General features: G+C 49.1%; 11 protein-coding genes across 13 annotated transcripts in view; 5 read left to right on the forward strand and 6 right to left on the reverse strand.

Annotated features, from left to right (window-relative positions):
• The window catches only part of FOXG_05964 (uncharacterized protein), a gene marked incomplete at both ends in the record, with an annotated part of 853 nt that extends 257 nt beyond the window's left edge, over positions 1-596 (forward strand). The window contains 2 exons of the mRNA XM_018384454.1: positions 1-379; positions 428-596. Coding sequence (XP_018241539.1) covers positions 1-379; positions 428-596 — 548 coding nt within the window. The remainder of the gene's footprint in view (positions 380-427) is intronic.
• Positions 597-887: 291 nt separating this feature from the next.
• On the reverse strand, positions 888-3,456 carry FOXG_05965 (uncharacterized protein). Its single transcript, XM_018384455.1, has 4 exons — positions 2,600-3,456; positions 2,371-2,526; positions 1,944-2,319; positions 888-1,888 (listed from the first exon to the last, which is right to left on the reverse strand). The coding sequence occupies exons 1-4, from the start codon at positions 2,964-2,966 to the stop codon at positions 1,705-1,707; spliced, it is 1,083 nt and encodes a 360-aa protein (XP_018241540.1). The 5' UTR covers positions 2,967-3,456; the 3' UTR covers positions 888-1,704.
• Positions 3,457-3,684: 228 nt separating this feature from the next.
• FOXG_05966 (CAMK/CAMKL/KIN1 protein kinase) lies at positions 3,685-8,490 on the reverse strand. 2 transcript variants are annotated; one of them, XM_018384457.1, is made up of 4 exons: positions 8,105-8,406; positions 6,899-8,054; positions 6,112-6,742; positions 3,685-6,062 (listed from the first exon to the last, which is right to left on the reverse strand). In XM_018384457.1, the coding sequence occupies exons 2-4, from the start codon at positions 7,679-7,681 to the stop codon at positions 4,051-4,053; spliced, it is 3,426 nt and encodes a 1,141-aa protein (XP_018241542.1). In that variant the 5' UTR covers positions 7,682-8,054; positions 8,105-8,406; the 3' UTR covers positions 3,685-4,050. The 2 variants fall into 2 exon arrangements, with proteins under 2 accessions (XP_018241542.1, XP_018241541.1); XM_018384456.1 differs by having other exon boundaries at positions 6,899-8,490.
• Positions 8,491-9,422: 932 nt separating this feature from the next.
• Positions 9,423-9,626, forward strand: FOXG_19152 (uncharacterized protein; the record flags this gene model as incomplete). The annotated part of the gene is made up of 2 exons (XM_018399335.1): positions 9,423-9,481; positions 9,587-9,626. The coding sequence occupies 2 exons, from the start codon at positions 9,423-9,425 to the stop codon at positions 9,624-9,626; spliced, it is 99 nt and encodes a 32-aa protein (XP_018241543.1).
• A 194-nt stretch (positions 9,627-9,820) lies between these two features.
• Positions 9,821-12,414, forward strand: FOXG_05967 (uncharacterized protein). The gene is made up of 2 exons (XM_018384458.1): positions 9,821-10,428; positions 10,476-12,414. The coding sequence occupies exons 1-2, from the start codon at positions 10,235-10,237 to the stop codon at positions 12,352-12,354; spliced, it is 2,073 nt and encodes a 690-aa protein (XP_018241544.1). The 5' UTR covers positions 9,821-10,234; the 3' UTR covers positions 12,355-12,414.
• A 352-nt stretch (positions 12,415-12,766) lies between these two features.
• Positions 12,767-15,146, forward strand: FOXG_05968 (dipeptidyl-peptidase III). The gene is made up of 4 exons (XM_018384459.1): positions 12,767-13,793; positions 13,845-13,980; positions 14,030-14,367; positions 14,423-15,146. Exons 1-4 carry the CDS (start codon positions 13,681-13,683, stop codon positions 14,706-14,708), a joined length of 873 nt encoding a protein of 290 aa, XP_018241545.1. The 5' UTR covers positions 12,767-13,680; the 3' UTR covers positions 14,709-15,146.
• A 353-nt stretch (positions 15,147-15,499) lies between these two features.
• FOXG_05969 (uncharacterized protein) lies at positions 15,500-17,852 on the reverse strand. Its single transcript, XM_018384460.1, has 3 exons — positions 17,354-17,852; positions 16,842-17,293; positions 15,500-16,791 (listed from the first exon to the last, which is right to left on the reverse strand). Exons 1-3 carry the CDS (start codon positions 17,580-17,582, stop codon positions 15,841-15,843), a joined length of 1,632 nt encoding a protein of 543 aa, XP_018241546.1. The 5' UTR covers positions 17,583-17,852; the 3' UTR covers positions 15,500-15,840.
• A 995-nt stretch (positions 17,853-18,847) lies between these two features.
• Positions 18,848-21,120, reverse strand: FOXG_05970 (uncharacterized protein). 2 transcript variants are annotated; one of them, XM_018384462.1, is made up of 4 exons: positions 21,033-21,120; positions 20,464-20,976; positions 19,642-20,413; positions 18,848-19,590 (listed from the first exon to the last, which is right to left on the reverse strand). In XM_018384462.1, exons 2-4 carry the CDS (start codon positions 20,767-20,769, stop codon positions 19,322-19,324), a joined length of 1,347 nt encoding a protein of 448 aa, XP_018241548.1. In that variant the 5' UTR covers positions 20,770-20,976; positions 21,033-21,120; the 3' UTR covers positions 18,848-19,321. The 2 variants fall into 2 exon arrangements, with proteins under 2 accessions (XP_018241548.1, XP_018241547.1); XM_018384461.1 differs by having other exon boundaries at positions 20,464-21,120.
• Positions 21,121-21,955: 835 nt separating this feature from the next.
• FOXG_05971 (protein transporter sec-13) lies at positions 21,956-23,543 on the reverse strand. The gene is made up of 4 exons (XM_018384463.1): positions 23,433-23,543; positions 23,298-23,339; positions 23,076-23,191; positions 21,956-23,018 (listed from the first exon to the last, which is right to left on the reverse strand). Exons 1-4 carry the CDS (start codon positions 23,433-23,435, stop codon positions 22,262-22,264), a joined length of 918 nt encoding a protein of 305 aa, XP_018241549.1. The 5' UTR covers positions 23,436-23,543; the 3' UTR covers positions 21,956-22,261.
• Positions 23,544-24,004: 461 nt separating this feature from the next.
• On the forward strand, positions 24,005-25,066 carry FOXG_05972 (uncharacterized protein; the record flags this gene model as incomplete). The annotated part of the gene is made up of 2 exons (XM_018384464.1): positions 24,005-24,124; positions 24,173-25,066. The coding sequence occupies 2 exons, from the start codon at positions 24,005-24,007 to the stop codon at positions 25,064-25,066; spliced, it is 1,014 nt and encodes a 337-aa protein (XP_018241550.1).
• Positions 25,067-25,884: 818 nt separating this feature from the next.
• FOXG_05973 (uncharacterized protein) overlaps positions 25,885-27,746 on the reverse strand; it is a gene marked incomplete at both ends in the record, with an annotated part of 2,453 nt that continues 591 nt past the window's right edge. The window contains 3 exons of the mRNA XM_018384465.1: positions 25,885-26,810; positions 26,946-26,967; positions 27,077-27,607. Coding sequence (XP_018241551.1) covers positions 25,885-26,810; positions 26,946-26,967; positions 27,077-27,607 — 1,479 coding nt within the window. The remainder of the gene's footprint in view (positions 26,811-26,945; positions 26,968-27,076; positions 27,608-27,746) is intronic.

The following is a 27,746-nucleotide window of genomic DNA, read 5'->3' on the forward strand; positions in this document are numbered from 1 at the left end:
TTCCCACCCCACGCAAGCCAAATTCTACGGCCATCTTGACACCAAGTACTCTTGGCGGCGCTGGCTTTGCTTCGCAGCGCACAGTCGGCGACCTAGCACTCGATCTCTCCTGCACAGAGGGCATAAAGCTCTCCCTTGGCTGGGACAGCTCGGATCAGACTTTTACGCTCAACGTAAAAGACACCATCCCTGGAAAGAGGGAGGATGGGAGAGATGAGGCTGGTGTGAGCTGGGAGTACGACTTTAAGGCGCCAGAGAATGGAGGTGAGATTTTCATGAAGTGGGATGAGTTCAAGGCGACATATCGTGGGAGGGAGGTTGAGGATCCTGAGCCGTTGAAGTTGAATGACATCAAGAGAATATCTCTCATGGCACGAAGGTAAGTTTCCTGTGTGTGAGACGGAGATTGGTTGCTAACGTTGAATAGCTTCTTTGATAAGCAGGATGGAGACTTCAAGTTGTATGTCAACTGGATCGCTGCTGTCAAGAAGGATGATAACGACAGCGATGACGATGGTGATCTCAAGAAGCATGCTCTTGAGCAGCGATCTAGCCCTCGTCCTGTATGGAAGAGGCTGTTCTGCGGTCTTTTGTAATTGTCCTAGATACCTTCACGTCTTGTGTGTCGCTCACCATGATCGGAACTTGAATACACAAAAGCATTATATCGGGACCAGGGTTCTCTCTGCCTCCTTGGCTTGTTTATTTCTATCAATATTGGCAATTTATTCCTCATGGCACTCTCTGTGATCTGACTCGATGGTTACCTGCAACCAAGAGAAGCTGGCTGGATATTTCAATGGAATCCTTTTATACAAAATATGATGCAAACCCCAAGCACTTTCAAGGCCTATGGCCACAGGTTATGGCGTCTCATGGACGTCGGCCTCCAAGTACTGCTGGCATTATAGATATCTTCTTTAAGCTTGATACTCGTGACTCTACTGTGCCGGTTTGAACCACAGATGATAACAGTTTGCCTCGATGACTTATGCTCAGTATTTTCTCCCAAGCATCATCGATATCAACTTTGCACACATCTTTTATAAAGCTGCAATTCTTACAATATACACCCCTAAACCTGACCAACACCGTGTCTCTGATGCACCATCCAACGCCAAAACACCATCAAACCAGGCATGTTAAAGACTTCCATGTGCCTCCGCCCAAGTCTATCCAGCGCCTCCCCAGCCTGCAGTCAGCTAGCTATCCTTATACCTGTTACATGAACCCCCCTTAGTAACCACCCATAGATCTTCCTTCGTATATTTAGACTGAGCCCGTTTCAAAAGTGTCGTTCCTATCCGTCTCAAGCTCGGTCGTTGAGCGGCCAAGATGCTAGATGGAAAAGCTATGTAAGAAGAACGATGCGCCATGCCTTACTGATCTGCAGCAGATCGATAGAAGCCTCTTTACCCAGTTCCGAGGTATGTGAAACAGAATGCAAGTCCCATAACCGTCAGCGGCGTTGGAAGAGAAGTCGATCCAGTGGCTCTGCTGGAGCTCTGGACTTCTCTCGGCGCTTCGAGCCGGAGGGGTTGCGGGTATCAACGATGCAATATGCTTTTGATCCCTTCGCTTTTCCCAGAATATCATAAAAATAAAAATTGCCCGTCCTTCATGAATCGCCGTATCAATGCATAAGGAGTATGTATTGTCACAACGGGAGGCTGAGTAGCCTTCCCGGTATTAATCTCTCCGCTCTTACATGCCGGACACACCGCCTGAGTTAGGATCCGCGACGTTGTCCGATAAGTTGATAAGCAGCTGGGCAAGGCATCTCTTAGTCGCTGCGTCATCGCGGAGAACGGATGAGAAGGTAGCATCGCGGAGTGGCTCAGGAAGACACTGTCGCAGAGCTTCACGAGCGCGAGCGTTGTCACTCAACCTAAATGATTATCGATTAGAGCATGGACAACAGGGTTGACATGTGTTTAACTCACCGAAGGAAGCACCTGACGACGTGCTTGAGGAGGCGAGCGGTCTGTGATTCGACAAGTTGAGCAACCATGTTGCTAAGGACCGTGCCAACTGCATAGAAACGCTCGTATGTAGCACAGATGTAGTTAAGACCGTTGTCGTCCAAAAGGATCTTCTGAACGATGAAGATGGCTACGGTCTTGCTAAGTTCCGAACCTGTCTCCATGATGCGCAAGCAGAGAGGAATGATCTCTGTGGTCAAGAGAAAGTTGATGACTTCAGATGAATCATTCTTGACGAGCGCACCGATGACACCCAGGCTCGTGAGCCGGAGGTACTCGAAAGGCCGAGATTTGGAAGTGGTGTTAAGAAAGGGGTAGAGGAACAGAGGAATGTGTGCTATGAATTGTGAGCCATGTAATCCCTCGATTTGAGCCAAGATATACGCACCATTGAGGAACAGGGTCCTTGTGTCATTGTGAGAAGCTACGCACTGGAGGAGGGCAAGGGCATTGCACACTCTGTTTGAGGCAGCTGCAGTTAGCTGGGATGGGTTAAGAAGAGTATAAACTGAAATGATCTCTTGGAGGAGAGAGGTCATGACACCTGAGAGACATGTTAGCTGGCTTCTTCCAGGTACAGGCTTGGTAGCCCAAGACAACACGGTTTGGGCACGTACCGAATGAATGCCACAATATGAGAGCCAACTCGGGGACCTGCTCGCGCTTTTTACTAAGTTCCAACAAAGCAGCCTCCCGAGTGTTCTCGTTGAGAAGATCGGCTATGAAGGCCATGGTACGCCGGTTGTCCTCCGAGACATTGCTGTGATCGGCATCCTGACCGTGGCCGGGGAGTTGACCCGCGCCAGCGAGACGGTTAAAGTGCTGCTGCTGCTGCTGAACGGCGGCGGCGGCTGCAGCGGCCACTTGCTGTTGCTGTTGCTGGGTATGGGCGTGATGCGCGCCAGGCTGCTGGTGCATCCAAGCCGAGTCTCCTCCCTGAGGGTTGAATTGGTGGTGTCCGTAGACGTGCGCCGCTGGCATCATGCTGGGCGTATCTTTTCTTGTTCGACGGGGTTCGGGACGGTGGTTATGGCTTTATAACTTGCAAGTCGAGCAGTACCCTTCTTCGCTAACGATGTAATCTTGGCTGAAGTGTCGGTCGATCGTTCGGCGCAGCGAGTTTGAATTCGGGTTGATGAATCGAGGGCGCAAATGCGGAGGTACACGAAACACTTCCAATGGGTGAAGGGGGAATAATCGGTGAGCAAAGTATACTTTGTCGGAGAAAGGACTGTATAATATCTGCTAACGTTTCTTTTCGGCTAGATTCCAATCGAGAGGGACTTTGTTGGGTAGTCGGGTGATAAGGCACAGTAAGTAAGTAGGAGGTTCAAACCCAAGCAAGCAAGGTGAGATCGTTTGGCGGGTTGGTTTGTGGTGGTGCTCGCAGGTGCTACTGGGGCAAAGAGCGATTCGGCTTCTGGTGATGGGATTGGTCAGCCTGCTTCTCATTATGGGGCTCAGGCTGTGATAGGTGAAACCGGCTGTGGCATCGGGACTTGACGCTTGGACCATAAACAGGTATCCCTGTATGGGACAATGGCGCAAAAGTCTACATGGCCATGCAAGTGCGGGGAGGTAGCTCTCCCATGCCAACCTATCACTATAAACAACCATTGTCAGCCTTGTCCTACCCAAGCCTTGTCACAGCTCGATCTGTGGCCCCAAAGACTCGAGGGTTTCTGAGTGACAATCACATATTTCAGCGCCATGGTCAACAAAGTATAGCTTGGCCAGGTAGTCTCAGTCATGTTTAGCATAAAATCTCCAATTACATTCATTTTCTCCTAGCTCTTCTCCAGTACTGTCTCTCTCTGTAAGTGCTATAATAAATCATTATTACCACCATGTGCTTTCTTTATGACGACCCATGCTTAGAAGTTAAAACAACGAAAAGCGCCATCGAACTATACAACCAACCACGTGTTTAGTGCCCTCTGTCGCTTGAAATTCCCGGCGGTAGCCAGCCATGCTTCACGTCTACGAACAACGCAACTCCTTCCCAGTGCTTGCTTCAACCAAACTCCTATCTTGCAAATTTCTTCTTAGAGAAGTGTTCAATCATAGCTTATAGTCTCAGTTCTCGAAGAATATGGTCCGCCATGCTCTTGTATTGCCACGTGTTGCCTGTCAATCGCTTGAACTGAATGCCGTGCAATGAGAGTAACGGGACCTTCACGATAAAAATCTCGAACTCTAGCACCATGCTTCCCCCGAGGTCACTTTGCACTTGCGTGCTCGTCTCTCCAGGGATTCGCCTTGATGGACCCCCATTCTTTCCAGGAATACTGTCGAACGAGGTCTCGGAGTTGGAAAAGCTGCGATCTCGATCAGAGCGTCCTGGCGTTCGTGGTGTAGTAGGAGGTCGCTCTAAGTCGCGAAACTCATCCCGCTCACGCTCACGATCGTCTCCCCGCATAAGGCCGCCAAAACTGAATCGTCGCTTATGTCCTGGTGTCATGCCGGGACTCGTGGGAGGGTCTTGCACCTTGTTCAGGTCAATACTGGGCGAATGGCGACAGTTGAAGCCGCCCTTGATCTCTGTATACTCCACGTTTAATTGCCGCAGCACTCGCTTGATGTCGGTTCGAATCGCAGGTACTGACTTGCCCGATGTCGTCGAGACGCTGAAAAGTCCCTTCAGGAACACTGGCTTGGCAAGTTCTGTGTCGTCTAATCGGTCTGTGGATACACCACTCTGCTCGAGTTCCTGATCTGTTTCTTCAGGCACATTGGCCTCTTGAGTAGCCTCTCTTCTCATGCGGCGCTGCTGAATACTTTCCCTCCTAGCATGACCAATAGACTTGGACCTCAGGCTCACGGACCGGGAGTGTCCGTGGGCACGGTGCGTGCTGGAAGCATCTTCATTCGCGACGGATTGATCAGAACCACTGGTTGCTGGGGGGTCTTTTCGCCGTCTCAGGTCAGCTGAGTTGACACTAGTCGACCGACCCAGGCCACCTCCTCGTCTGTTCTCCCTTGAACCACCTGCAGACATTGGTGGGCTAAGAAGTTCACCATGCTGCTGGCCACTCGCGGAACGGATTTGTGAATCTGACGCATCCTCTCTATCGCGGCGTCCACGACGAATACTGAAGCTCTTGCGGGGTGCCAAGGGAGAAGGCTCAGCTGGTGAATGGACTTGCACCACAGGAGGATGCGATCGGTCTTTGTCTAGACGCTCAGGGTCCCTACGCTTGCGTGTGCTGAACCTACGCAGAATACCTGCTGCGGTGCCTTCCTTCTTTTGAAGTTGCTCAACCCTTGGCTCGGCGGGTGGTGCAGGGGGAGGTTTCGGTACCTCAGGCATGTCATCTTCACCATGTGTCCTCGCGCGAGGCCTGCTTCGTCCACCAGTGGGTTTCTCTCCGGGCATCTCATAAGCGGCAGAGTTGGTGTGGGCTGCTTGAGGCGCCGCAATCTCGGGCATCGGCTCTGCCTCCCTTGCCTTCTCCTTTTCACGAATCTCACGCTCCTTTTCTCTCTCTCGGTCCTTCTCACGCTCACGCTCACGTTCGCGCTCTTTCTCTCTCTCCTTTTCCTTCTCTTTCTCCTTGTCGCGTGTTTGAGCTGCTGCTGGCGGAACCATATCAGCATGATCGCGATCCTGCTTCTCCTTGACGAGGTAGTATATGGATACAAGAGGACTAAATGCGTTCATTGGATCGTTACCGATCTGCAGTGCCTCGGAGCTAGGAGCCGATAAAGTATCGCGGCTGTTGCCAGAATTCCTGCGCTTATAAAAGTCGAAACCGAATGGTCTCCTCTTTTCGGCATCCTTAGCGGGTGGAGGGAGCTCCTTTTCTCGTTGATAGAGCTTAACGGCGCGCTGATACTCCTCTGATTCAATTATTTTGGTGAGTTGTGCATTTATACTTTCGGGTGTACCAAAGTTAAAACCTTGCATAGCGAGAATGACTTCTGGCTCCAGGGGCGTCGTTAACGGTTCGCGAACGGGCAGGTAGTTATCGGGAGGACCGTTGAAGCCTTTAGCCATCCATGGATGCGTCATCACCTCCTGCATTGTCGCTCGCTGCTTGGGGTCCGTCACCAGCATGCGGGATAGAAGGTGTTTACACTCTGCAATCCAGTTAGAAGATAGTACAAAAGCAACCCTTGAGTAACCTACCGCTTGACAGCCATGCGGGATAATCGACAAGACCTCTCTTGATCTTGGCATGGAGCGCGGGCATGCTCTGGTCATCGAATGGAACCTTGCCACAGACCAAAACATATAGAACAATGCCAAAACTCCATACGTCAACTTCTGGGCCAGTATAAGCTCTGGCCTGCAGCAATTCGGGAGCAGCAAAGTATAGGCTCCCGCAAAAGGTCTTGAGATGGCCACGCGGAGCAAAGAGATTACTTAGACCAAAATCGATAATCTTGATATCGCCCGTCTTGCTGATAAGGATATTCTCAATCTTGAGGTCTCGGTGGACGATGCTATTTCTATGCAAATAATCCAAAGCACTTGCGATCTGCCGACTAAACTTTCGGGCTTGCTTCTCTTTGAGCTTGCCGTGCGAGATGATGTAGTCGAGCATCTGGCCGCCGTTGACGTATTCGAAAAGCATATACCAATGGTGGTTGGTACGAACCACATCGTGAAGGGCGCAGATGTGGGGGTGATTCAGGAGGGTGCTGATAGCCGCTTCACGGGCAGTTCGGATTTCCTTGGATTGATCGGCGCGTTCCTTGTCGGCACGAGATTGGTGGCCATCGTCGGTTGAGCCACGAGGAATAATTTTGCAAGCGACCTGGTGAGGTGTGATTAGTATCGTGGAAATTTAAAGCTTGATAAGCATCATCGCGGCCTAGTCATGAGGGGCAGATGGATGAATGCGAATAGCCGAATGATGAAACAATGCGCGGAAATAGGCGACATCAAACAAAAAGATAAATCCAAAACACACCTGTTCGCTGCCATCCTCCTTTCGGGCGAGCTTAACCTTGCCCATGCTGCCGGCGCCAATGGTCTTGCCTAGCATCCATTTTCCAGATTGAGTTGGGATAACGGTACGTGATCTCGCGTGCTTAGATGTTGAAGTTCGGGGTGGCGCGTCGGCATGGCCATGCTGCTGAGAAGCAGTTCCATTGCCAGCGCCATTACTGGGAGGGTTGGCGGAAGGAGGCATTTCGGGATGAGGGCTGTGGTGGTTGTTCTTTGATCGAGAAGAGCTCCGTCGATGGGCCCGCGAGGGATCGGGGCCCCTGGCCGGGGGTGGTCGTTCCTTGCTCGAGCTTCTTTGATGGTTTGCGGATGCGGCTAAGCGTGAGGATTCGTAGTCATTTTGCGGTACAGGTTGCGACTGGTGAGAACGTGAAGATGAGGTAGTACGCTGATGATGGTTATGATGAGGGGGGAGATGTGAGTTGGCGGCGTTTGAACCAGAGCGGGAGTGAGAGTGGGAATGGGATTGAGAGCGGGAGGCGTAGGCTTGGGACTGGGATTGGGAGCGAGATTGAGAATGGGAGTGTGAGTGTGATAACTGGCGGGTGTGAGATTGGGCGTAGTTGGCACCTGTTCCAGTGGGCGTGGCTGGTGCAGGCGCTGCTGGGGCCGCTGAAGCGGAAGACGAGGGAGGAAAAGAGGGAGCTGGAGCCCGACTGGAACGAGAAGACCGTGTAGATTGAGTGCGACCAGGTCCTCTCGGTGATGCATCAGCAACAGCAGAAGAAGCTGTTCTTGTTCCCATTGTTGCGAAGCTAAAATGCTAGCTATGCTATGCTATGCTGTGTTGCGATGCGCTGTGCAGTTGTGAGAGATAGACGGTGTAAAAAGGCGGGATGTCGATGAACTGAACGGGTCCCGTCTACTCTGGGGTTTGCTCAAAAGGGCAGTGAGCTGTCGTTCGCTTCCTGTAGTATCAATGCCTAAGTTGGTAGGCAGGGAGGATGACCCGGTCTGAGTCCTTATTAGGCCTTGAAAATGGATTGGAGTAACAGATGCCAACGCAGTCGTAACGTAGTCGTAATTGCTGTTGAATACTAGCAAGGCCCTTCGTGTTTCTGCTGGCCGAGTACGACGTGAGAGGTGAAAGATCAGGATTACCTGGTTACTATCATGGGCTGAGGGTTCTTCTCAGCTTGCGATTTGCGATGACGAGGGGGTGTGATACTGGTAATCGCATAAGAGACCGAGACCGAGACGCAGACTCAGACTCAGACTCAGACACAGAAAAAAGGTGGTTGGAGCAGTTAGGTCGAATGCAAAGCGAAACTGCGCTATATGCAAAAGAATGATAAAAGTAAGACAAGGGAGAAGTGCCGTAGTCGTAGTCTTGATTTGATATAAACCAGCAAGCAGTGCTACGGCAGTGCACATCCGAGCCTGATATAGGGAGATGGGAATGAGATATAGAAGCTGCTGGCAATTAAAGGCAAGGCAACGCAAATATGCATGCAAATAGACAGATGCAAGAGGATGAGAGAGTAAAGATCTCAAAACCTGACAAGCAGATCGATTAAGAAAGACAGCGCAGCGTCTGTCAAATCCCAAATCGGGGGGCGGGTGAAAAAAGAGGCAGCTTATTAGGTACCAGATTCAGATTGGATAATGGATATTGTAGCTAAAAATGACTTGGTCCTGGCGGGCAGCAGCAGCATTGGCATGTCCCATCTACTAACCTGGGTTCTAAACTCTTGGATGCCCAGGATACACCTGGATGTCTCCAGCTGCAAGCTGCCGAGACTTCACCACCACCGTCCAGCTGTCTTTGAGCTACCCAACTAGCACAGCAGGGCATCTCAGTCGTTTCAGGGGACTTTCCACTTAGCACGCAGGTAGCTTCATCTTTCCACCAACGGTCAGTCCTTGGGTGGAGATGAGATATCTCGCTCGAGCTGAGCTCTCATTTCGCTGGACTGTCAGGAATGGATCTGTTCACTTGCTAGTCAATAACCTTGACGACATTGTCGGAGTCACTGGTCTCTATTCGAGTTAGTGGTCAATAAAGCCTCGATCGAAAGCCATTGCACATGCTGCAATTGGTAGACTTTGGCTGTTTCGCTCCACGATATCTCTGACCGTTACCAAGCCAAATTCCCTGTTTATAGCAACAACAAAGCCAAGAATCATAATCCGACGTCAGCTACCCAGCCAGAGCACTGCATTTTTGATCTATGAAGTGGATCTGTCGCAAAGTGCTGCAAATTTACGTGGCTGATTAGACGAGGGGTTGGAGGCTGGGGTTTCAAGGTTGGATATCAGGCCTCGGAGCTCAAGAAAATTGCGGAAATGTCTGTTGATTACAATGGGTTATGCAATTCAACTAAGCTTATTATGACATCTTTGTGATTTGGAAGAAATCGAGAGCCTCAATTTCATGCCTTGCTGGACACAGCTGAGGGCTTCGCTTCTTTTCTTATATCCTGCAGTCATGCTCACATCTCGTCTCCTTTTTGCGGTAGATGTTTCTTGGAAATCATTGGGCTGGAATGCGACAGTTGTTCCAGAGCCAGAAGAAGCAAAATCGAAGCAGCCACAAGGCGGGCGAGTACATGAGACCTTGCTGCTTGTGTGAAGTGTTGGTGTGATGCGATGCGTTGTGATGTAACACATCCTTGTCTCGTGTTCACTAACACCTAGCCACCGTCCTCAGGCGGAATGCCAAGCCAAGACCTTCAGCCGAGGGTTCCTAGACAATCACCAACAACAGCCCATCAGACGCAAAGAATGCCTCACCGAGTCACGTCTCCGAGTTCAGAGGTGTAAGTCAAGCCTGAAACCATAGGGAGATGGAGAGACGAATAGCCTTTTTCGTATTGCTTTAGGATAACTTGAACCCATGGGTGCGAGGGAGGACTATGACGTCTCTGAATGAATATGACATGGTTCACAGTTGAACAGCTTTTGGAAACTGTTTCAACGCTGCGCTTCTGATTGTCCTCGATTGACAACGTTTCACACGCATGCACTTGCATACCCGACGCTGATAAATCTCAGTTAGACCGAAGTTCTCCAACTTTTGATAGAGCCCCCTGTCACAATCTAAAAAAGATGGTGAACGAAGCCTGACGCCAGGGCCCCCAAAATTTAGGGATGGGTGAAGCCGCAACTCTGTTTCTTATCGATAAGCCCAATTTGACGTCGCGACTCCAATTGTAGCTTCGCGACGACTCAGCTTCTATCGTCATCGCAAACCTTCTAACAACATTGAAGATCTTCTCGCTCTCCACATGTTATGACATCAAGTACTAGCATTCAATGCTTTTAAGGAAACTACGCGACACGCCGACATCCCAGTCTCATGTCATATAAACGCTCCCGTGCGACCTACGAAGCCGATCTCCATGCACCCTTTGCAACTTTCGGCACTCCTTTGCCCGATGACCCTGACGCTCGAGATGACGGCTCCTTCGTTCCAGTATGGAAGCAGGAGGTGAGGGATGAGAGAGGTCGAAAACGCCTTCATGGCGCATTTACCGGCGGATGGAGCGCAGGGTTAGTACACAGATCTCTTTTCCAGGACTTTGCGCTGATTTTAGCAGCTACTTCAATACTGTCGGATCCAAGGAGGGATGGACACCATCGACCTTCGTTTCGAGTAGAAACAACCGCCACAAAGATGCCAAAAACCAATCGCAACAACGACCAGAAGACTACATGGATGAGGAGGACCTTGCTGATGCGGCCGAAGCTCAGAAAGTCCAGACTTCTCAAGCATTTGCTGGTCTTGGCTCCTCCGGCCAGGATCCCAATACCGGAGGCTTGATGGGCTTGCTGAGGGCTGAAGGAGATACCATGGGACTGAAGCTGTTGCGGCGCATGGGATGGAAAGACGGGCAAGGCATTGGTCCTAAGATTCGGAGAAGCGCCCGGCTTGAGCTAGGAGATAAAAGCTCTCAGGCTTCTGAAACACATTTGTTTGCGCCTGACAATGCAAAAATGATTCAGTTTGTCCGCAAGAACGATCGAAAGGGACTGGGCCATGACGGAGAAACCAAATTGTCGAGTCTGAATCCTATCACATCTGCAGCCGATGATGATGACGACGAAGATAACTCTCACGATAATGGCCTCCGAAGTTCCTCTTTGCTCTCGCAGAAATCTAAGACTAAGCCTGGCCGAGGCGGTATAGGAGTGGGCATTTTGAATGACAATGGCTCCGATGAGGAAGATCCTTACGAAATGGGACCAAAGATCAGATACAATCGTGTCGTCGGCGGTGATAAAAAGAAAAAGAAGGCGAAGAAGGCAACGGCAGCAATTAACCCTGCTCTGAAAAATGCACCTGTTTTTGTGTCTCGAACTGCTCGAGCTGGTAGTGGTCTTGGACGGTGTCATGATGGGCGATTACCACCCGATGGGTTTGCACTCGCCAAAATTACAGAAGACTTATCCGATCTCTTTTTGGAATACGCACCGCCTCCGGTCCCAGAAGGATGGGCATCCTCAAAATCTTCCCTAGACCAGGCCAATCCTTCAGATTACAAGTCAACAGCAGATGCTGCGAAGGCATCGACCCATGATGCAAAGTCTAGAGCAGCCCTTCTTGGAGAGAAGAGTCTACCAGGAAAATCGGTCTTCGATTATATCACGAGCTCAGCACGCGACCGACTTGCTGCAGCTTCCGGGAACAAAAATCTACCCCAGGGTTTGGGAGAGCTCCCAGAAGGATTCTCCACGACAGAAGAGGAAAGACAGCAACAGGTATGGGATGAAGCACCCCAGCTGGATCGTGAGACAGCCATTGCAGCTATTTCTCGAGGCTCCTCTGGACCCTACGCAGACAATGAGGAGAAAAAGGCGCGCTATAGAACGTATTTGGAGCATTTTGCAACGGGTAGCCAACCGCTGCCGTACAAACCTAAGGGCATGGCGTTTGATGACTTTGCCAGAGAATTGTCGGAATTCCACAATTGCGCGAGGATCTTCAAACCGATGACAGGGTTTATGGCATCTCGATTCACCACGGCGAAGAAACCAACAATCGTCTCAGCAAACGGATCTGAGACAGATCTGGTGTCGAAACCTGAACCAAAGATCGCAGATCCAGCAGAAGAGGCAGCCAAAATTGGCATGTATGGGCAAATGACTCGAACAGTCGAAGACTTTTATCCAACAAGACTATTGTGCAAGCGGTTCAATGTCAGGCCGCCCGCGCACTCTCAAGCAGAGGCTGAGGCAGAAGCTGGCTCCGGGACGACAAGCCGTGATGGAGGCTCAGGACCCATGGAAGATGTCAAGATGAACTCAACATTCCCGGCTGGCGGCATCAAGTCAATCGAAGGAGCCCCTGCAAACACAACGCCACCGGCTCCTGAGCCTGAGCACGCCATTAATCCGCATAAGAATGAAGCAGTTGAGGGTAAAACGGCACACGATGAAGTTCTTCGTGCAATATTTGGAGATAGCGATAGCGAATAAATAATACCATCCATAATTGCAAGTCATTGGTCACAAGACAGTTGACGAGTTGTTTCAGCCACTACGTATCCTTTCAACGTCCCCGTTGAACCCAAAAACACAGCACTCAAAGTTGAGGAACTTGACATTAGGCTAATGTATTGCAAAAACCTTTAATAGCCAAAAAGAAATCAGAACTATTACCCTCGTTCATGGATGATTATCACCACTCATCTCAAAGATGAATGCCAAGATTAGGCTTACAACTCCAGCGCCTCTAGCGTCGCCGCTCCACTTAGGTGAGCGGCTAGGACCCTGTTAGTATCGAAATAAGAACTCTGATTGGCTACTCTAACTATATCGCGGGGCTCCAATTTAGTGTCACTCAAGCTTGGGGGGCTCACCTCAGGGGAGCAGCCGCCATCGAATGAGGAATCGCGCTGCCCGTTGTTCTTCCATTAGGACCAATGTGAACCTCACTCACGCATCACATCGCATCTATCACATCACATCGCCAGATATCCAATACCTTAGACAGAGCCTCGAAACGCGACGAGGCAGCGACTTGCGATACGAGAAAGAACGAGATTCATACTGATTCGGCTGTTTTGCTTAATTTCCGCTAACCTTTAATGTTTCGACTCCATCACTAGACTGTTTACCTTGCCAACCACCTTTGGAATCAATCACACCCATCCTAAATCGACTGCTTTTTTCCCGCTGCTCCTTTTGCCGACTTGGGGCAGTCTCGTCTTGAAAGACTTTGTTTTCTTTTAGAAGAAAGCCGCCATCCTGTCTGAATTTCAGGAAGCTGGAATTGGACCATCAGTGTCCTTGGAGAAGAAGACGCCGTCACCAGACTCATCAAGACCGCCAAGCACGCGAACAACATCAAGTCATCATCGCGAACCGACCCCCGACGACCTCAAATCCGCTAAAGAACCGGAATCACACATTCTTTTGAGTCGCGATCAATCACCCCCGCCGCAGTATCCCGCCTCCGAACCTTCAACCTCTCGTCCTCCCCCCTTCTCGTCGCTCTTTACCTCCCCGCCGCACGACGCTCACGAGCGTCCCGACAAATTCGTCGCTTTTACCGCTCATTCTCCTTGCGAAGCAGAAGCATCAGGCTCAGCTGCACCAGCATACGAATCTTCTTCACCTAGAGAAGCTCTCCCCTTTGATCCGGATCAAAGCACTACTGCATTCCGCGATCCAGTCGCAGAGACCAAGCGTGCGCTTCCTCGGGATACCAAGGGAGATTCTAGTCGCAAAGACGACGACGCAGAACCGCCTCCGGCTTATTCAGAAGAGGGCGATAGTCCCCTTTCCACATTCTCTTTCCTAATGGCTGCCGCAGGAGGAGCTGCGAGTATTATTACTCAGGTGCAACAGGGAGGACCACCTGTTAGCACTCTTGGAGATGTTGGTGCCGATGAGACGATTGCTATGGACCTAAGGTGCGAGTTACAAGTGGGTGTTTGGCTGCCGATGTACTAATTCTCAGATAGGGGCACAAGGTTTTATCTCTCTAGGGACGAGCTGCTTACTTTGCCTGAGTTTGTGCTGCTTTCTTTGTTCCCGAATGGATTGTTCCCTGAGGGCCAAATGGGCGGCTTTGCAGACGGCGATGCAGTACAAGTCGACGTAAGCTAATGCCCTTCCTCACATCGCAAACAGTGGCTTACAAAACTAGTACGACCCAGCTTCACTACAGTACATGCTTGACTTCTTTAGGGACGTAGCACAATCTATCCCCACAGATGGATCACCAAATGCGTCTCAGGATGAGGATACGCCTTCTCTTGGTATCTCGCGTGACGACTCTAAGCGAGCCGGTATCATTGTGTTGCGTGAGGACCTTGACTTTTATGCTATCCCTCCACGAGCGGATATTGGCCCGCTTGATATGATTGCCGTGAAACGGGCAGCAGCAGAGGCTTTGCAGCAGCAGAACGGCATCTTTTCGGGTCTCAAGCGAAGCGACGAGCCGGGTACTACTGAGGCCCACTTGATCGAGATGCTGACGGCAGGGTAAGTTCACTATCTGTGTTGTTGATAGCTGGCAATGCATGCTTACTTGTACTAGTGGTTTCAACCATGATGATCGATGGGGCCATCGAGCTGGTGAGCCTAACAAGGCCGTCATCTGCAGTCTGGCTCTTGCCCGTCTACGCAGCGACATCCGGGGTAACGAGATGGGCACTAATGCTGTTGGTATGGCCCAGAAACTTCTGCTCTTCTGGCGTAAACCTGCTCGGCGATGCTGGTGGGAGGGTGTCGAGCTTGAGAATGTTGCAGGTGTCGAGGGCAAGCTCAAAGTCTGGATCCGAAGAGTATGGACCCTCGAGATGAGTGTTATTGGCCTGCGCTAGACCACGATCTACTTCTTCCCTCTACCTAGAGATCAAAGACCGTATAACTGTCACCTATTTCTTTTGTCTATCACACTTTGTGTAGCTTTGTTTCCGCCCGCATTCCTCCATGTTTTCTCTATTCCCCCTCCTATTAGGTCATCTTATTCCCCTATTCCATTTTTTCTTTACTATTTCATCTTCAAGATGAGTGTTGGTGGAGGTTGGTCCCATGCAACTGGGCAGAGCAAAAGCACATACGCGGAAGGAAGAGAAGGTTTTGGTCCATTGAGATTCGCAAAGGGCGGGCGTCAAGGTGCATGGAATCTGGGGGTTCTTTGTAGACCTCCTATATTTTTTCTTCTCATGTTTGATATACAGCACAGGATTAATCCAACTACACGAAGACCATATGTTTCGCTGTGACGTTTCAATGTATACATGAGCAGTGTTTACCTCCACATAGACTTGGTGATCCTGCTGTTCACGGCAGTTTTGCAACCATGCAGGTTTGTCTCCAAGACCGAACCGTTATGTTTCGTTGAATATGTGTTCTCGAGTTGCTCATAGCTACTGGAAGCCCCGGACTTGGCCAGTTTGCTCAAGTCATGGTGATGAGCGCTTCGGAGGTAGAGGCATTTGAGCCTCATGGAACTTCAGCAGCAACTCGATTAAAAATAAAAATGATGCGCTTGCCTACTGTTATCATCATCAGACCTTTAAGGTTCTTATACTAGGTACTGTGGTCTCACTTCAGGTTACAAGAAGGTCCCCAAAACAGGAAGACGCCATCCTGAGTATTTTCATCGACGCCTCGAAGATGGGAATTGAAATGAGTCAAGACTAAGGTACCTTATTAATCCCAAATATGATCATCTTAGCTAAAAGGGCACATCTCGCTGGAAGTGTAAATTGGACAGTGAGGGTTAAAAAGGAGAACCAATAAACAATGAAAACTATTACATGCTTTTGTAACGCTGACGTTACATCTATAGAAAGTCTAAAAACTATATGGATTGTTGAACTGTTTTCATAACAGTGCATGAAGCGTAGGATACATCTAGTATCCGTTGTCGAAACCCAGAGAATCAGGAAGGTGAACTCAAGATGAGTTAGAGTGGTCAAAAGGCCTTTTGAGCCCGGTAGAGAATAATCAATCTGTCCGTGAACGTCTGGCGAGCTGTACCATAGGTCCATCTCTGATGGCAACGAAGATATCTCGCAATTGGTACTGATCAACAGTATGGCGTCCTTCGATAGCGTCAGGACTGCCACCTCCAAGATTGCTGCTGAAGTCACGTCGGATCTCAAAGTGGTAAACAATCTTGGCCAGAGCCAGACTCATCTCAAGATAAGCCAGGTTCTTCCCAACGCATCCTCGAGGGCCTGCAGAGAAAGGCATAAAGGCACTCTCGGCTAGAGAGACACTCTCAGGAGAAACACCAAACTCATTCTTCTCATCAACAATCCAACGCTCCGGACGGAACCTGAATGGTTCGGGATAGATGTCAGGATTGTGGTGCATGCAGTATGATGCGGTGCTGACTTTCATGCCCTGCTGAATATACTCCCCGTCAACAAGAATTCCACCTTCTTGAACTTCTCGTGAAAGATCTGCTGGAACAGGTGGGCTCATACGCAGCGTCTCGTCAATGACGGCTCTAAGATATTGACAGGAGTAAAGAGCTGGACCACCCTTGATGTCGTCCACGCTGGAAAAGACAGACTTGACTTCCCTTGCAAGCTTTTGTTGAACATGTGGGTATCGAGAAAGGTAAAAGAAAGAAGCGGCGAGACTTATAGCCGAGGTGTCGGAGCCGGCAATTATAAGAGACTCGCTCTCGCCAAAAAGCTCATCTTTGCTGTACCCTTTTCCAGTATCGGGGTCCACGGCCTGGAAGAGATAGTGAAAGAAGTCTTTTCGGCCATCACCTTTCTCCCATAAGCCTCGCATCTCGTTTTCGGCTTGGACTCTCTCAGTGAAGCATTGCTCGACAAAAGCCTGCCACTTGCTAAAGGCTGGAGGAGCTGCTTCTGCAAGAAGATAATCTAAACCTCGGGGCTTGAGCCATGCCCAGAGAGGAGCAAAAGGGGAGTAGGCAATCTAACATCCAACATTAATAAGAGATTCATCTTGGGTGTTTTGGATCTTACCGGGTGGATTGTCGACATAAAGTCAGTCATGAGTGTTGGAATGTGTCGTAACTCGCTATCGTGCTCCTTCATGCCAAACGATTTGCCAAAACATAACTCTCCAAGGGTATCGAAGATGAGATGATCCGCCCAACGAGCCATGTTCAAAGAGGGAGACCATTTCTTCTCTCCAATCTCTTGGTCGAGCAGCTCAATCCATCGGTCAATGTTGGATTGGATGAAAGGTTCGCAGGAGCGTAGTGCTTTGTCAGAAAAGGCATGGTTCATAACTCGCCTCTTTCGAGCATGCATAGTCTTGTCGATAGTGTTCCATGTTGTCATGACATGAACATTACGTGGGTATGTCTTATAGTATTCGGCCTTTTTGACATTTGCCTTGTTGTTAAAAATGGTCTTGAGGCCGGTGGGAGTGTTGATCAAGACACTATTGGGGGTAATACGAAAGGCTGGACCTGAATGATATTTGTTAAATTCAATGCTCTAATAACTTGTGTTATTTATCTAATGCTCACCGTATTTCTCTTGCAGTTGCCAGAACCATACATGTCGATCCTGTCTGAGAGTGTAGTAGTATGCAGGGACTGCTGAGATGCGTGCCCAAAAGGGGCCAGGATATTTGGCGAGGGGATGAAAGTATAATCTGTAAACCACAACAGCGGCTATATAGCAAAATAATAGACAAGTTATCCCCCAGATAATCTGTGAGGAAGACAGAATGGCCACTGCGTTGATGATAGCCATGACTTGTGTTTGTCTGTTGAACAACGAGACGGAAGAGAACTTGCTAACAAGAGATGGCCAGGCTATTAAAGAGATCAGTAAGTCCCAAGATATGACGAAAGCATGTATTGGCTTCTATCGTAAAATGACCTGTAGCATTCCGACCTGTATTATGGGCGCATATGATCGATATTGTGCGTGGCCTGTGGAGTGTGATGATAGGGACGTGTTGACTATGTGGCTGGCTGCGCATGCACCCCTTGTCAATCAGGAATACCCCTTTCAGCCATTGCGACTATCGTGACGTTCTGGCTGACCTCAGGGAATGGTGGAGGGTAAGATGTGGGTGTGTGCATGGTTGAAGTGATAAAATTGGAACAGACATTCTACTATGAATGTTTGACGTTAGAAATATTCAACATCTAAGCCTTCTTCCTTTCCAGTTCTGTTGGTTCATGACTCAATCTAACTAAGCCAAAACTCCAAGCGTGAGCTTCGGTATATACTGGCTACTTAATTGCTTTTTTTGCACATTACACATCTTGCTTATAAGTGAGGCGAACCACAAGCGACGTGGTCGTTGGTTGTTGCAACACCAAGCGATATGCACACTTTCAAGCGCCTCGAAACGACAATGTGCATATCTTGGCATCCGATGTCATTATGTAGAGTCCCCAAGTGTGTAAGATTGTCTGATCATTGGTGTTGTCAGGCCCGATACGAGATAGTTGTGCTTTTTCTAAGTGGATTTGTCTTATTAGATCCCACCAGTATAGGATAAAGTCAGGCTCCAAAGTTTCATTCAAATTGCAGCCTGAAAACCTCTTGTTTACAGTGAATTTTCCCATCAATAGCCTAATGTTATAGAGTAGCAACTAAAACCTCATCGAATTCTCTGGGATCTGATACGAAGGCCTTATCATGCCAGTGTTACACAGAAATTGGGAAAATGACCTGTCTCCCAGGTTAGTGTCATAGCACAAAGCTAAGGCAACTTTTCAAAAGGGGCTTCGTTTTTGAGGCTTTCCATGAGTTAGGCCGAGTCATAAAAAGTAACTTCTGTTTCAAGTGAAGTGGCAAATCGGTGAAGCAAAACGTCTCCTCAGAACAGGATAACAGATCAGGCATCAATACCCGTAAAGTATTGAGTACACATGATACCAAACTGGGTAGTATTCATACTTGGAGTTTGGACGATGAAGAGGTCATGGCGTTGTGTGGCACCGGTAGTACGAGTGAGATAGACTTTTGTTCCTGCATATTGGAGATTGGGTGTGACCCTCGGACCTCAGTGTGACAATGATGATCGAAACAAGAATGGTTTTGTGATAACTGAATCGTATGAGATGCTAATCAACAAGAGGTCTGTGCCCATCTCGGTTGGGATCAAGTGACCTAAGTTAGCTGTACCTATTTCGATAAGTTAATTGTAATGATGTCAGAGATGTCCAGCAAACGTGTAGGCGGGTTCAGTACTGAATTTAGGTGGAACCATTGTTTCAATCTTGAAAGGTTCATAATCCACTAGGTACTGTTAAACACGAGCGAGCTATAGCACCAGTCCGTATTCTCTTGACAGGAATCGTATTATATAAGGTAGGTAGGTAGTTCGTTCTTGGCACAAATGAACGACGCAAGTCCATAAGGCAAGGTACCTATCAAGCAAGGAAGCCTCCCATGATAACTGCGGCTAATGTCATGATTAACGCAGCCGACCCAGGACGTAAGACAAAGGCAGAATTATCGTCATTGGCACCCTCCTAAGATTTATTGCCTCCCCTATCCCGGGTAGTGTCATTGTGATTTACCACGAAAATCTCACCAGTGTTATCAGAGGAGAAGAACAACCGATTTTTTGAGTCCAAGGCCAGGCCGACAGGGCGGAAACAGTCATCCGGGCATTTACTGAGTGATTTGTTGAAAATGATGGGTTTGGTGGCATTCCTGCTTCGTGAAGCGGCAACCGCAGGTTGTCCATTTTTGAAGTCGGTATATGCAACTTGATATCCAACCGGCTCACGACGGTCCCCTGAGCATGTAAGTCAAGTGGCTCAGGGGGTAAAGTGGGATGATAACTTACAGCTTCCATGGAAAGAGATATATGCCCGTGTGCCGTTCTGGTCGAACTTAAGGTCCAAAGGCGAAGCGTTGGCTTGGAATACTAGCACGGGAGCAACGTAATCCCTTCTGCATTCCAGATCGGTTCGACGAGATTGACCAGACTTACGATCAGCAGCAAACTGTTGGCCAATTTTGAGGTCACCAAGCTTAGGAAACTTGTCTATGGACCACAAGGCAAAGCAAAAAGGGTAGCCATAGTTGCCGCCGCGGCTCTCCGTAGAACCATTGAGATAGCCGTGAAAGTTCACCTCTTCGCCCGGATTATCATTGTTGATATCTTTGCCGTCCCGATTAAGGCTGTCATAAGAGTTCTCAACGCTGAATATTCCACCAGTATCGGGGTGTTCCGCTATGCCGACCGAATTGTGCAGACCCCAGCCGAGGCGGACACCATCATCAACGTAGCTATAGGGCTTCGTATTTGGCGAACTGTTACTGAAAGATGAGATGTTGAAAACGCGAATTTGAGAGCGGCCAGTGGAAATGTCTTCGGTTCCCGGGTCAAGATATTTGTCGCTTCCTCGGGAAACGAGAAGCATATCAGGGTATTTCTGTGAGATGAGAAGGGTTCGCGATGTATAGCCTTCACTAGTCATGTTGTTAACTAGTGTCTGCTCTGAGGATTGATCCAGCGTGACTTTCTTAGGATCGTAAGACCATGCGAAGACGCTCTCTGATGAGGAGGCATATATGGTGCGGCCATCCTTTGAAATGGCGAGCCCATGGTTTAGCTGTAAATTAGTTGGTGACCGATAGTGTAAGAATGTGGATGTAAACGCACATCACTCTTTTCAAGTAAAGTCGTCCTGCTTGAGACTCGGAGACATCTCCCTCCAGCGTCATTGTCATCGAGCTTCATGTGGATTATCCCGTTTCCAGAATCTAAAACAATGAGAGCACCCTCACTGTCAAACAATATGCCGCGAGGTCGTGTTAGTTTATTGGCAATGACGGAATATTCCCAATTGGGAGCGGTAACAGGCTCAGAGCCCTTTGGCTGGATGGTTTTATAGGTGCATTGTTGGGCTGAAGCGAAAGAAATGATGAAGGAGATTAGAGCAATAGTGGCGATGCGGAAGGAGGCCATCTTCAACGGTGAGACGATGATGATGATGAGAGCATAAAGATGGGAGAGATGGCAATGTTTGTGATGAATGGGAGAAGAGAGCAAAGACGGGGCTCTTCATGGGAAGATGGGAATAAATGAATATCAGAAAGTCAGGGTAAGAGGCACTCGGGTTCTTGTGATGCCTGCCTGCCGTGTCATTGATGTCGAGGCCAAGAAGGTGCAGCTCTAAATCACCCAGTCACTCCCTGAAGAGAACACAGCACCTCAGTATTATTATATACCTGTGAGAATTGGATGTCAACTCATGGATAAACCATACATTTATTGGCGTAATTATTGAGAGTATATCCCAAGTGTTATTTAACTGTGTTTATCCTCAACTTGTGTTTCTCCCACTGCGTTATCTTACGACCTAATCCAATCTATTACTAACCCGCCGAGCCAGCCTCGGTCCGCTAACATTCATAGTTTTTCCCTGAACGCCAAAACCTTCTTTTCTTAAGCCTCAAGAGGGTGACGATAGAGAGGGCATTCGGCCTGCCAAGGATAGGGAAACATCTTCTTTATGCTCGTGGATTGAGGCCACTTGCTCAGTTGGATCTTAAGGTTCAGGCAGCAGCTATGTAATCTGCTGAGACTTAATATTAAGGTTATTGTTTTTTTTTTCTTTTTGGCGTAGTGTATAACGCCTTATATTATATTATGTTGAAAATAAACACCTTGTTTTATTATCTTACTTTAACGCCTTTGGCTTTACTTTACACGTTGCTAGATGGGCATTTTGACTTTTAAATTGAGAGTATATATTGGCTACAGGAACACAGAGTCTATTCTTCCTGGAGGGGAAAAAAGCTTATGTGTTGTGTTTGCCGAGTTGCCTAACTTTAGATGTATCTCGCCGAGATATCGATATGGCTCACCAAATGAATCTGAATCATCAGGAGCCGGGTGATGCTTCCGGTAGATCATTCCAGTTTACCCCAGATCGCTCTTAACTTAAAAAGCTTCGTTGAAGAAGTAAACATCCATGAATATTTGAGGCTGTGCAATGATATACGAGTACCTTACCTACTTAAGTAGTTCCAAGTGGACAACCAAGTTCTTGTGTTTTAGTTAAGGCTTAATAAGAGTGCTGGTGGACGGGTGGAGTATCAGTGTTTCTGAGTTGGAACAACAGTTTAAGTTGTGGGCACAGTTGTTTCGTATCGTCATAGCAATTCAATATTCAAGCATCGATAACATAACATTTTTAAGAATTCTCAGGTCTATTACTGAGCCAGAGTGGCTCTCTTCATCCATCACAATGTCCCGCCAGAAAAGTAATCGGGTCCAAGCCCCATGATATACACAAGCCCATGTATAGCGTTATTCGGCTACATTCGCGCTCATCACATGGCGTCCCACATCGGGATCAAGAGGTTATAGCAAGATAATCACCCTTTTGTTTGCCTTGAACGCCTGGCTCTCCTATTTGTACTCATAGTTGCGTCGCGCTTTACTCTGCCTCCATCTATTCCTCAATTGTCTTGACGCACTCCCACTCGCCTCGGAGATTCTCCTTCCACAACGACACCTTGTTGTCCTGGCCGCTTACCGCCAGCACATTGCCGCTGAGCGACCAGCTAACTCGCCACACAGCCGCCTCAAAGTTGAGGACCTTAGATTCCCACTGGGTAGGGTTTGAGGGATCAGATGTCCAAATACGGACTGTCTTGTCCTGCGAAGCAGAAGCGATGTAGGACTTTTGGAGGACAGTAGGGGACCAGGCAACATCGCGAACCCAGTCGGTATGACCAGTCAGGGGCTCACGCTCTTGCTTGTAGGTCTGAGAAGCAGCATCAAAAGCCCAGATCTTGAGAACGTTGTCGCTGCCGCCAGAAACGAATCGTCGGTTGCCGGTAGCGCCAGGACCAGGGGCGCTGCTGACGATGCTTCCAGGAGTAGTAGCGGGAGCCCAGGAGACAGAGTTGACGCCGAGACCGTGGGCGGGGAAGATGGTGTGGTCGATGCTGTTGTCCTTGAACTCGAGAACGCTCACGTTGCCGTCGGAGGAGGCGCATGCTAGCAGACAGCCAGCCTCATGGGGAGACCATGAAACGACGTTGACCGAGGCCTTGTGTAGGTTGAAGTCGTAGATTCGCTGCCATGCGTTGTTCTGTCCGCCCTGCTCCTTCCAGATGAATACCTTGCCATCGTAACCAGCCGATGCGAGGATGTTGCCGTACTTGGGATGCGCCCAAGCGACACACCAGACGGCACCCTCATGTCTGTAAGTCGACCCTGTCAGCTTCCCCTCCCTAGTTATAGGGGTATTTCAAGCCTACCCCTTGAGAGTCTCGATCAATCGCTGGGTTTCGCCCTCAATCTCAAAGATCTTGATCGTCTTGTCGCCAGAGCAGGTAGCTAGCTTGCGCCCGTAGTAATCGAGGACAGCATCATGCTGGGAGTAGCTGTCAGTATGATTCGAAGTCGTTGGGAGATATCGTGTCGAGCTTGGCTATGTATTGCATAGCTTCGAGTCGCATCAATCGGGAGCGGGAACGTACAATCATGTCCTCATGACCAGAGTTGGTGATAACTTGCGCCGACTAAAGGGGTGGGTTAGCTATAATAGAACAAGTTGGGTGTTGCTCGCTAAAGATGGGACAACATGGGGATCTCAGGATTCATGTATCACTTACCATCTTGCTAGATTTCACACCAAAGTTACAGCGCAAAAGGAAACAAGAAAAAGGATGAATTATAGAAAAGGTGGCTATCAGAGGACACGATACCGCCCATGGCCTGGAGCTATCTGAGGTGGCCCGCGCCAGACCGTGGCGGTGGTGACAGTTGGCCAAGCTATAGATCACGTGAATATAAACGTGATCTCGACTTGAGCACCCCACTTGCCGCATTTGTATCCGAACGGCGCAGTACGTACCGAGTTTATGTTGCCTCGGCGCAGGCTTCCCCGGACGGGGCGGGAGAGCGGGCAATCACGAGCCATCGGGACTCGGTCTTGAATTGGAAACTTGGACTTGATTTCTGGGGAAAGCGGCTCTTGGATTATTCATCTCCAACCTCGCATCTACATTTTGATCTTCGTGCCGTACCTTCAGCCTTCTATAATCAGCTTTCAACAGCTTCAACGTTAGACATTCTATATACTATATACGCGCCACTAGACCCATCACGAAGGCCGAGGTATACTACCTACTCAGTGCCCTCTCAGCTTCTTCATCAACTCATTTATCCAACATCTCACTCAATTATGGCGGACGCTTCGTGTAGCGGAGGAACACCCTTCAAGCGTCTTATTGACCACCAAGCCCGAGATGTCAGCCATCATCAAGACAGACTCGTAGATCGCGCTGGCCCTCAAGGTTATTCTGTAAGCACTCACGTATCTACTAGAGACTTATAAGCTAAACATCATCAGTCTTTCAGATCTGCACCACAACAGACGCAAGGCGCAGATGGCTTTGGAGCGTTCATGGATGGCCCATCAACTCTTCCAGGTATCCCTCAGCATCATGCAGCAGGAAGATTAGCAGCCCATGCCGCTGTCCTTGAACAAGGTCACTCGCCAGCCTTTCACGCTGCGCAAGCACCACAGTTTCGTCAAGGGCATCATTCTCCCTCCGTGGGCGTAAACAACTGGGCAGCAGACTTCAGCCGCTTCGCAAATCAGTCACAGCAGCGTCAACCTCTTCAGAACGGCTTCGCTCAGCCTGCACCTCAGATGCATCAACCCGCTCCCCAGATGAACTTCCAAGCCGCATTTGTTCAACCAAACTCTGCTTTCTCTCCTATTTATGGCCAGGCCAACGGTGCTTTCATGAACGGCAATGCTGCGATGACTCAAGAGGCTGGCTTTGATGATGAAATGTCAAAGTGGATGGCTAACAACACTGGTGGCGGGATGGAAGAGGTTGATGCCATGATGGACCAGATGGCTCGTGAGCTGGAACTCAATGACGCAGCAATAGCACAGGCTGAAGCTCAAGAAGCCTCGCAACAGGAGACAACCGCTGAGCCGACATTGGAGGCTAACCCTACCAAGCTCGCAACACCAGATATTGCCAGCCTTTCTCTTGAGACAGAGGAGTCAGTGGTCACAGAACCTGTTGAGGCGGCAAAGACAAAGTCAGAAGTTGCAGATGCTGCAGAGCGTCTGCTTGAGTCAGTCGAGCATGAGGATGGCGAGAAGTGGAAGAACTCAGTCTTCTTGTCATTAATGCGAGATTTCCGAGATGGAAGGAAAGACATCATCGACAATGAGATTCGGGAAACCCCGGAGAACGAGGAAGCTGTTGCGAAAGACGCCCAGTGACGCCTGCGAGACCTTGACGAAATCAGACGCATAGCCTCGAGGCTACGTTTACAAAATCATGATACTATCAAACGTTCTTCAGCAAATTTTAGTAGTCCGCATCAAGACGAGTTGACGTCACGGTGGGAGGTTGGATCGATGAACGACTCGCTGTGGGATGCAGCCTCGTTTCCTAGTTCTTGCGCCGAACATCTCAGTCGAACGACGTTCTAGGATAATGGAATCATAACTAATGAAGCCGGACCTTTAAGGTCCATTGGAGCAGAAGGGGATCGCTTTGTCCAGGTATATAATGGCAAATTATGTACATCATGGTTAGAAAGTCAACATCGGATACGAATCCGTATGAATTAACAGGCGTCGACGTAATTAACTTCAAGTACAACTGAGAATCATATTTTCAGGCTGAGAACAGCGGGTTTATGTACCATTGACAGTCAAAAATCACGCTTGTAGCCAATGTAAAACACAATCACAAATCAAAGGACTTGAATCAATCAATAGGCATTTCTTTTCATAAGCGGTCAGTCGCTCCCGTAACTCCAGATATTCCCTTCCTTTCATTTGTGACCCAAAATGCATTCCGTTACATGACTCTCGTTCCTTCTCGCATGATGCAATCTTGAGTAATGACAGAAAATCAGTGTGGACACGACGGATATATAAGAATCGTGTCATCCAGTAATGGCCCCCTTAGTCTTGTATGCATAACGCCATGATATCGAAGAAGAATGTGTAAGGTATAAAATGGCAGGGCTCGTTATGTATAAATAAGTGAATCCATGCCAAATAAGGGCAAAATAAATGAGATCAACTCTTTATAGTGACGTCCATGAGCAACCGCAATCGGTAAGTGACGGGTTGGTTCGTTTCAGCAACTGTCGAAGCGCTTTCTTGGTCTCAAGTTCTGAGCGCTTTGTGAAGGTAAGGTCCAGGTTATCAACATCCTCATTCTCCTGTTCAACAATGACGATCACAACCTTCTTACCGTCTTTTTCAACCGGCCTCTTCTCATCTCCGTCGCCAATGATCTCGTATTGAGTGCAAGTCGCCACGGATTCTTCACCCCATAGAAATCGGCGCTCAACCATCTTGTAAACATGGGGGAACACGGGCACGGGTTGTTTCCAAGAGCTCCAGTCGGCTGTGGATGTGCTAGAATAGGTGCTGTATGTGGCAGTGGCACCTTCGGAACCAGTAGTTGTCGCAGAAGGGGGATGATAGGTCGAAGAATTTTCACCGGGGTAAATAAAGAACTCGATGACAGTGTCTGGCCATGTACATATCCAAGGCTTGTCGCCCTTCTTGGCGTTAGGGGGAGCCTTGTTCTTGAATCGATGGAAAGAGTTGTAGTCTTCATATTCATCGTCGCCGTCCCAACCTCGCTTGCTCAGAGCAGCACCAAACTTCTTCTCGGAAACGATGACAGTCTTGTTGTACTTTGTCCTCAACCACCAAGCAGGACCGCGTGCAAGTTCCAACGTGTCGTTAACTAATACCATAGGTGTTGGCTGAGGAATGCTGGGAGGTTGGGCACCCCACGGAAATGGCGTGTCCTTATCAGGAATAGCTTTGAGAGTCAAATTGTAGCAAGGTTTGGACTTGGATCTTGTGCCTTTATCGATCTGAATCGACCACATAGGGATGACAATGTCACAGGACCAGGCCGATGACTGTTGCGAGTCGTTGAAACAGGCATTGCTATTCTGAGGGCTAGGGTCAATATTGGGGAGTGCAAAACGCCCTACGGCCATTGGGGGCAAGTCAGTCGGTATGGTTGTGATGATCTCAGGGTCATATGTGGTCGTGGTCGGAGGTTGGTAAGAATATTTGCTGGACAGGAGTTAGCATGATAGTGAAGGTCAACGGCAAAACTTACTCATTTGGATCAGGGGGTCCATCTGGGTTATTGTTATGGTTTTTCGTGAGCATAGTTCCAATAACGGCACCCATGATGATGCCCATGAGAATCAAGCCAACAAGCAGGAGGCAAATAGCCCAGTAAGGTACAATTCCCCAGAGCTTCTTCTTTGCCCTACGTTGCCATTTGTTGACAGTAGGCTTCTCGGAAGTTTCGGCGGCGGCGGTGTTGATGTCGTGATGGCTGGCCTCGGAGGCATGGCTTCTGACTGAAGGCCGGGTCCTCGGCAAAGCTAGGTCATCATCCGTTGATGAGAATTCAGGATCGCGAGTTGCCATACCGATTCCACCAGCTCCTGGAATTTCCCTGGTGGGGGATGCGGGTTCGGACACGGGCGATACTGGCGATACTGGTGTTTGTGTTGCAGGTTTAGGCACATACGCATTGTCCGGATATCTGGTGTAGGGCGGCAGTTCCTCCATATGGCCCAATGGGCCGACCAAATCACCTGCCTCTTCTCCATCCGGTCCTAGTTGTCGCTGATAAGTTCCTCCCAAGCCGTTGAATCCCACTGGAATCGAGGGTGCGCTGCTCTCGCCGGAGGTGGTGTTTTGTGTGTAAAGAGCGTATGGATGAGTTGGAGCTTGAGTGCCTTCCGTAAGAACGATCTTCTGGTATGACTGCGTTGGCGGTGGTAGATGTAGTAGCCACACTCATTGTTCGCTGAGGATACATCTGATATGGATGAGAGGGACCAGATGGGCCTGTATATGGGCTTTCGGCGCGAATGACCGGAGAATCTGACGATAGACTGTGGTT

The sequence above is a fragment of the Fusarium oxysporum genome, chromosome 2, assembly GCF_000149955.1.
Source record: "Fusarium oxysporum f. sp. lycopersici 4287 chromosome 2, whole genome shotgun sequence".
In the NCBI taxonomy this organism is placed as follows: domain Eukaryota; kingdom Fungi; phylum Ascomycota; class Sordariomycetes; order Hypocreales; family Nectriaceae; genus Fusarium; species Fusarium oxysporum.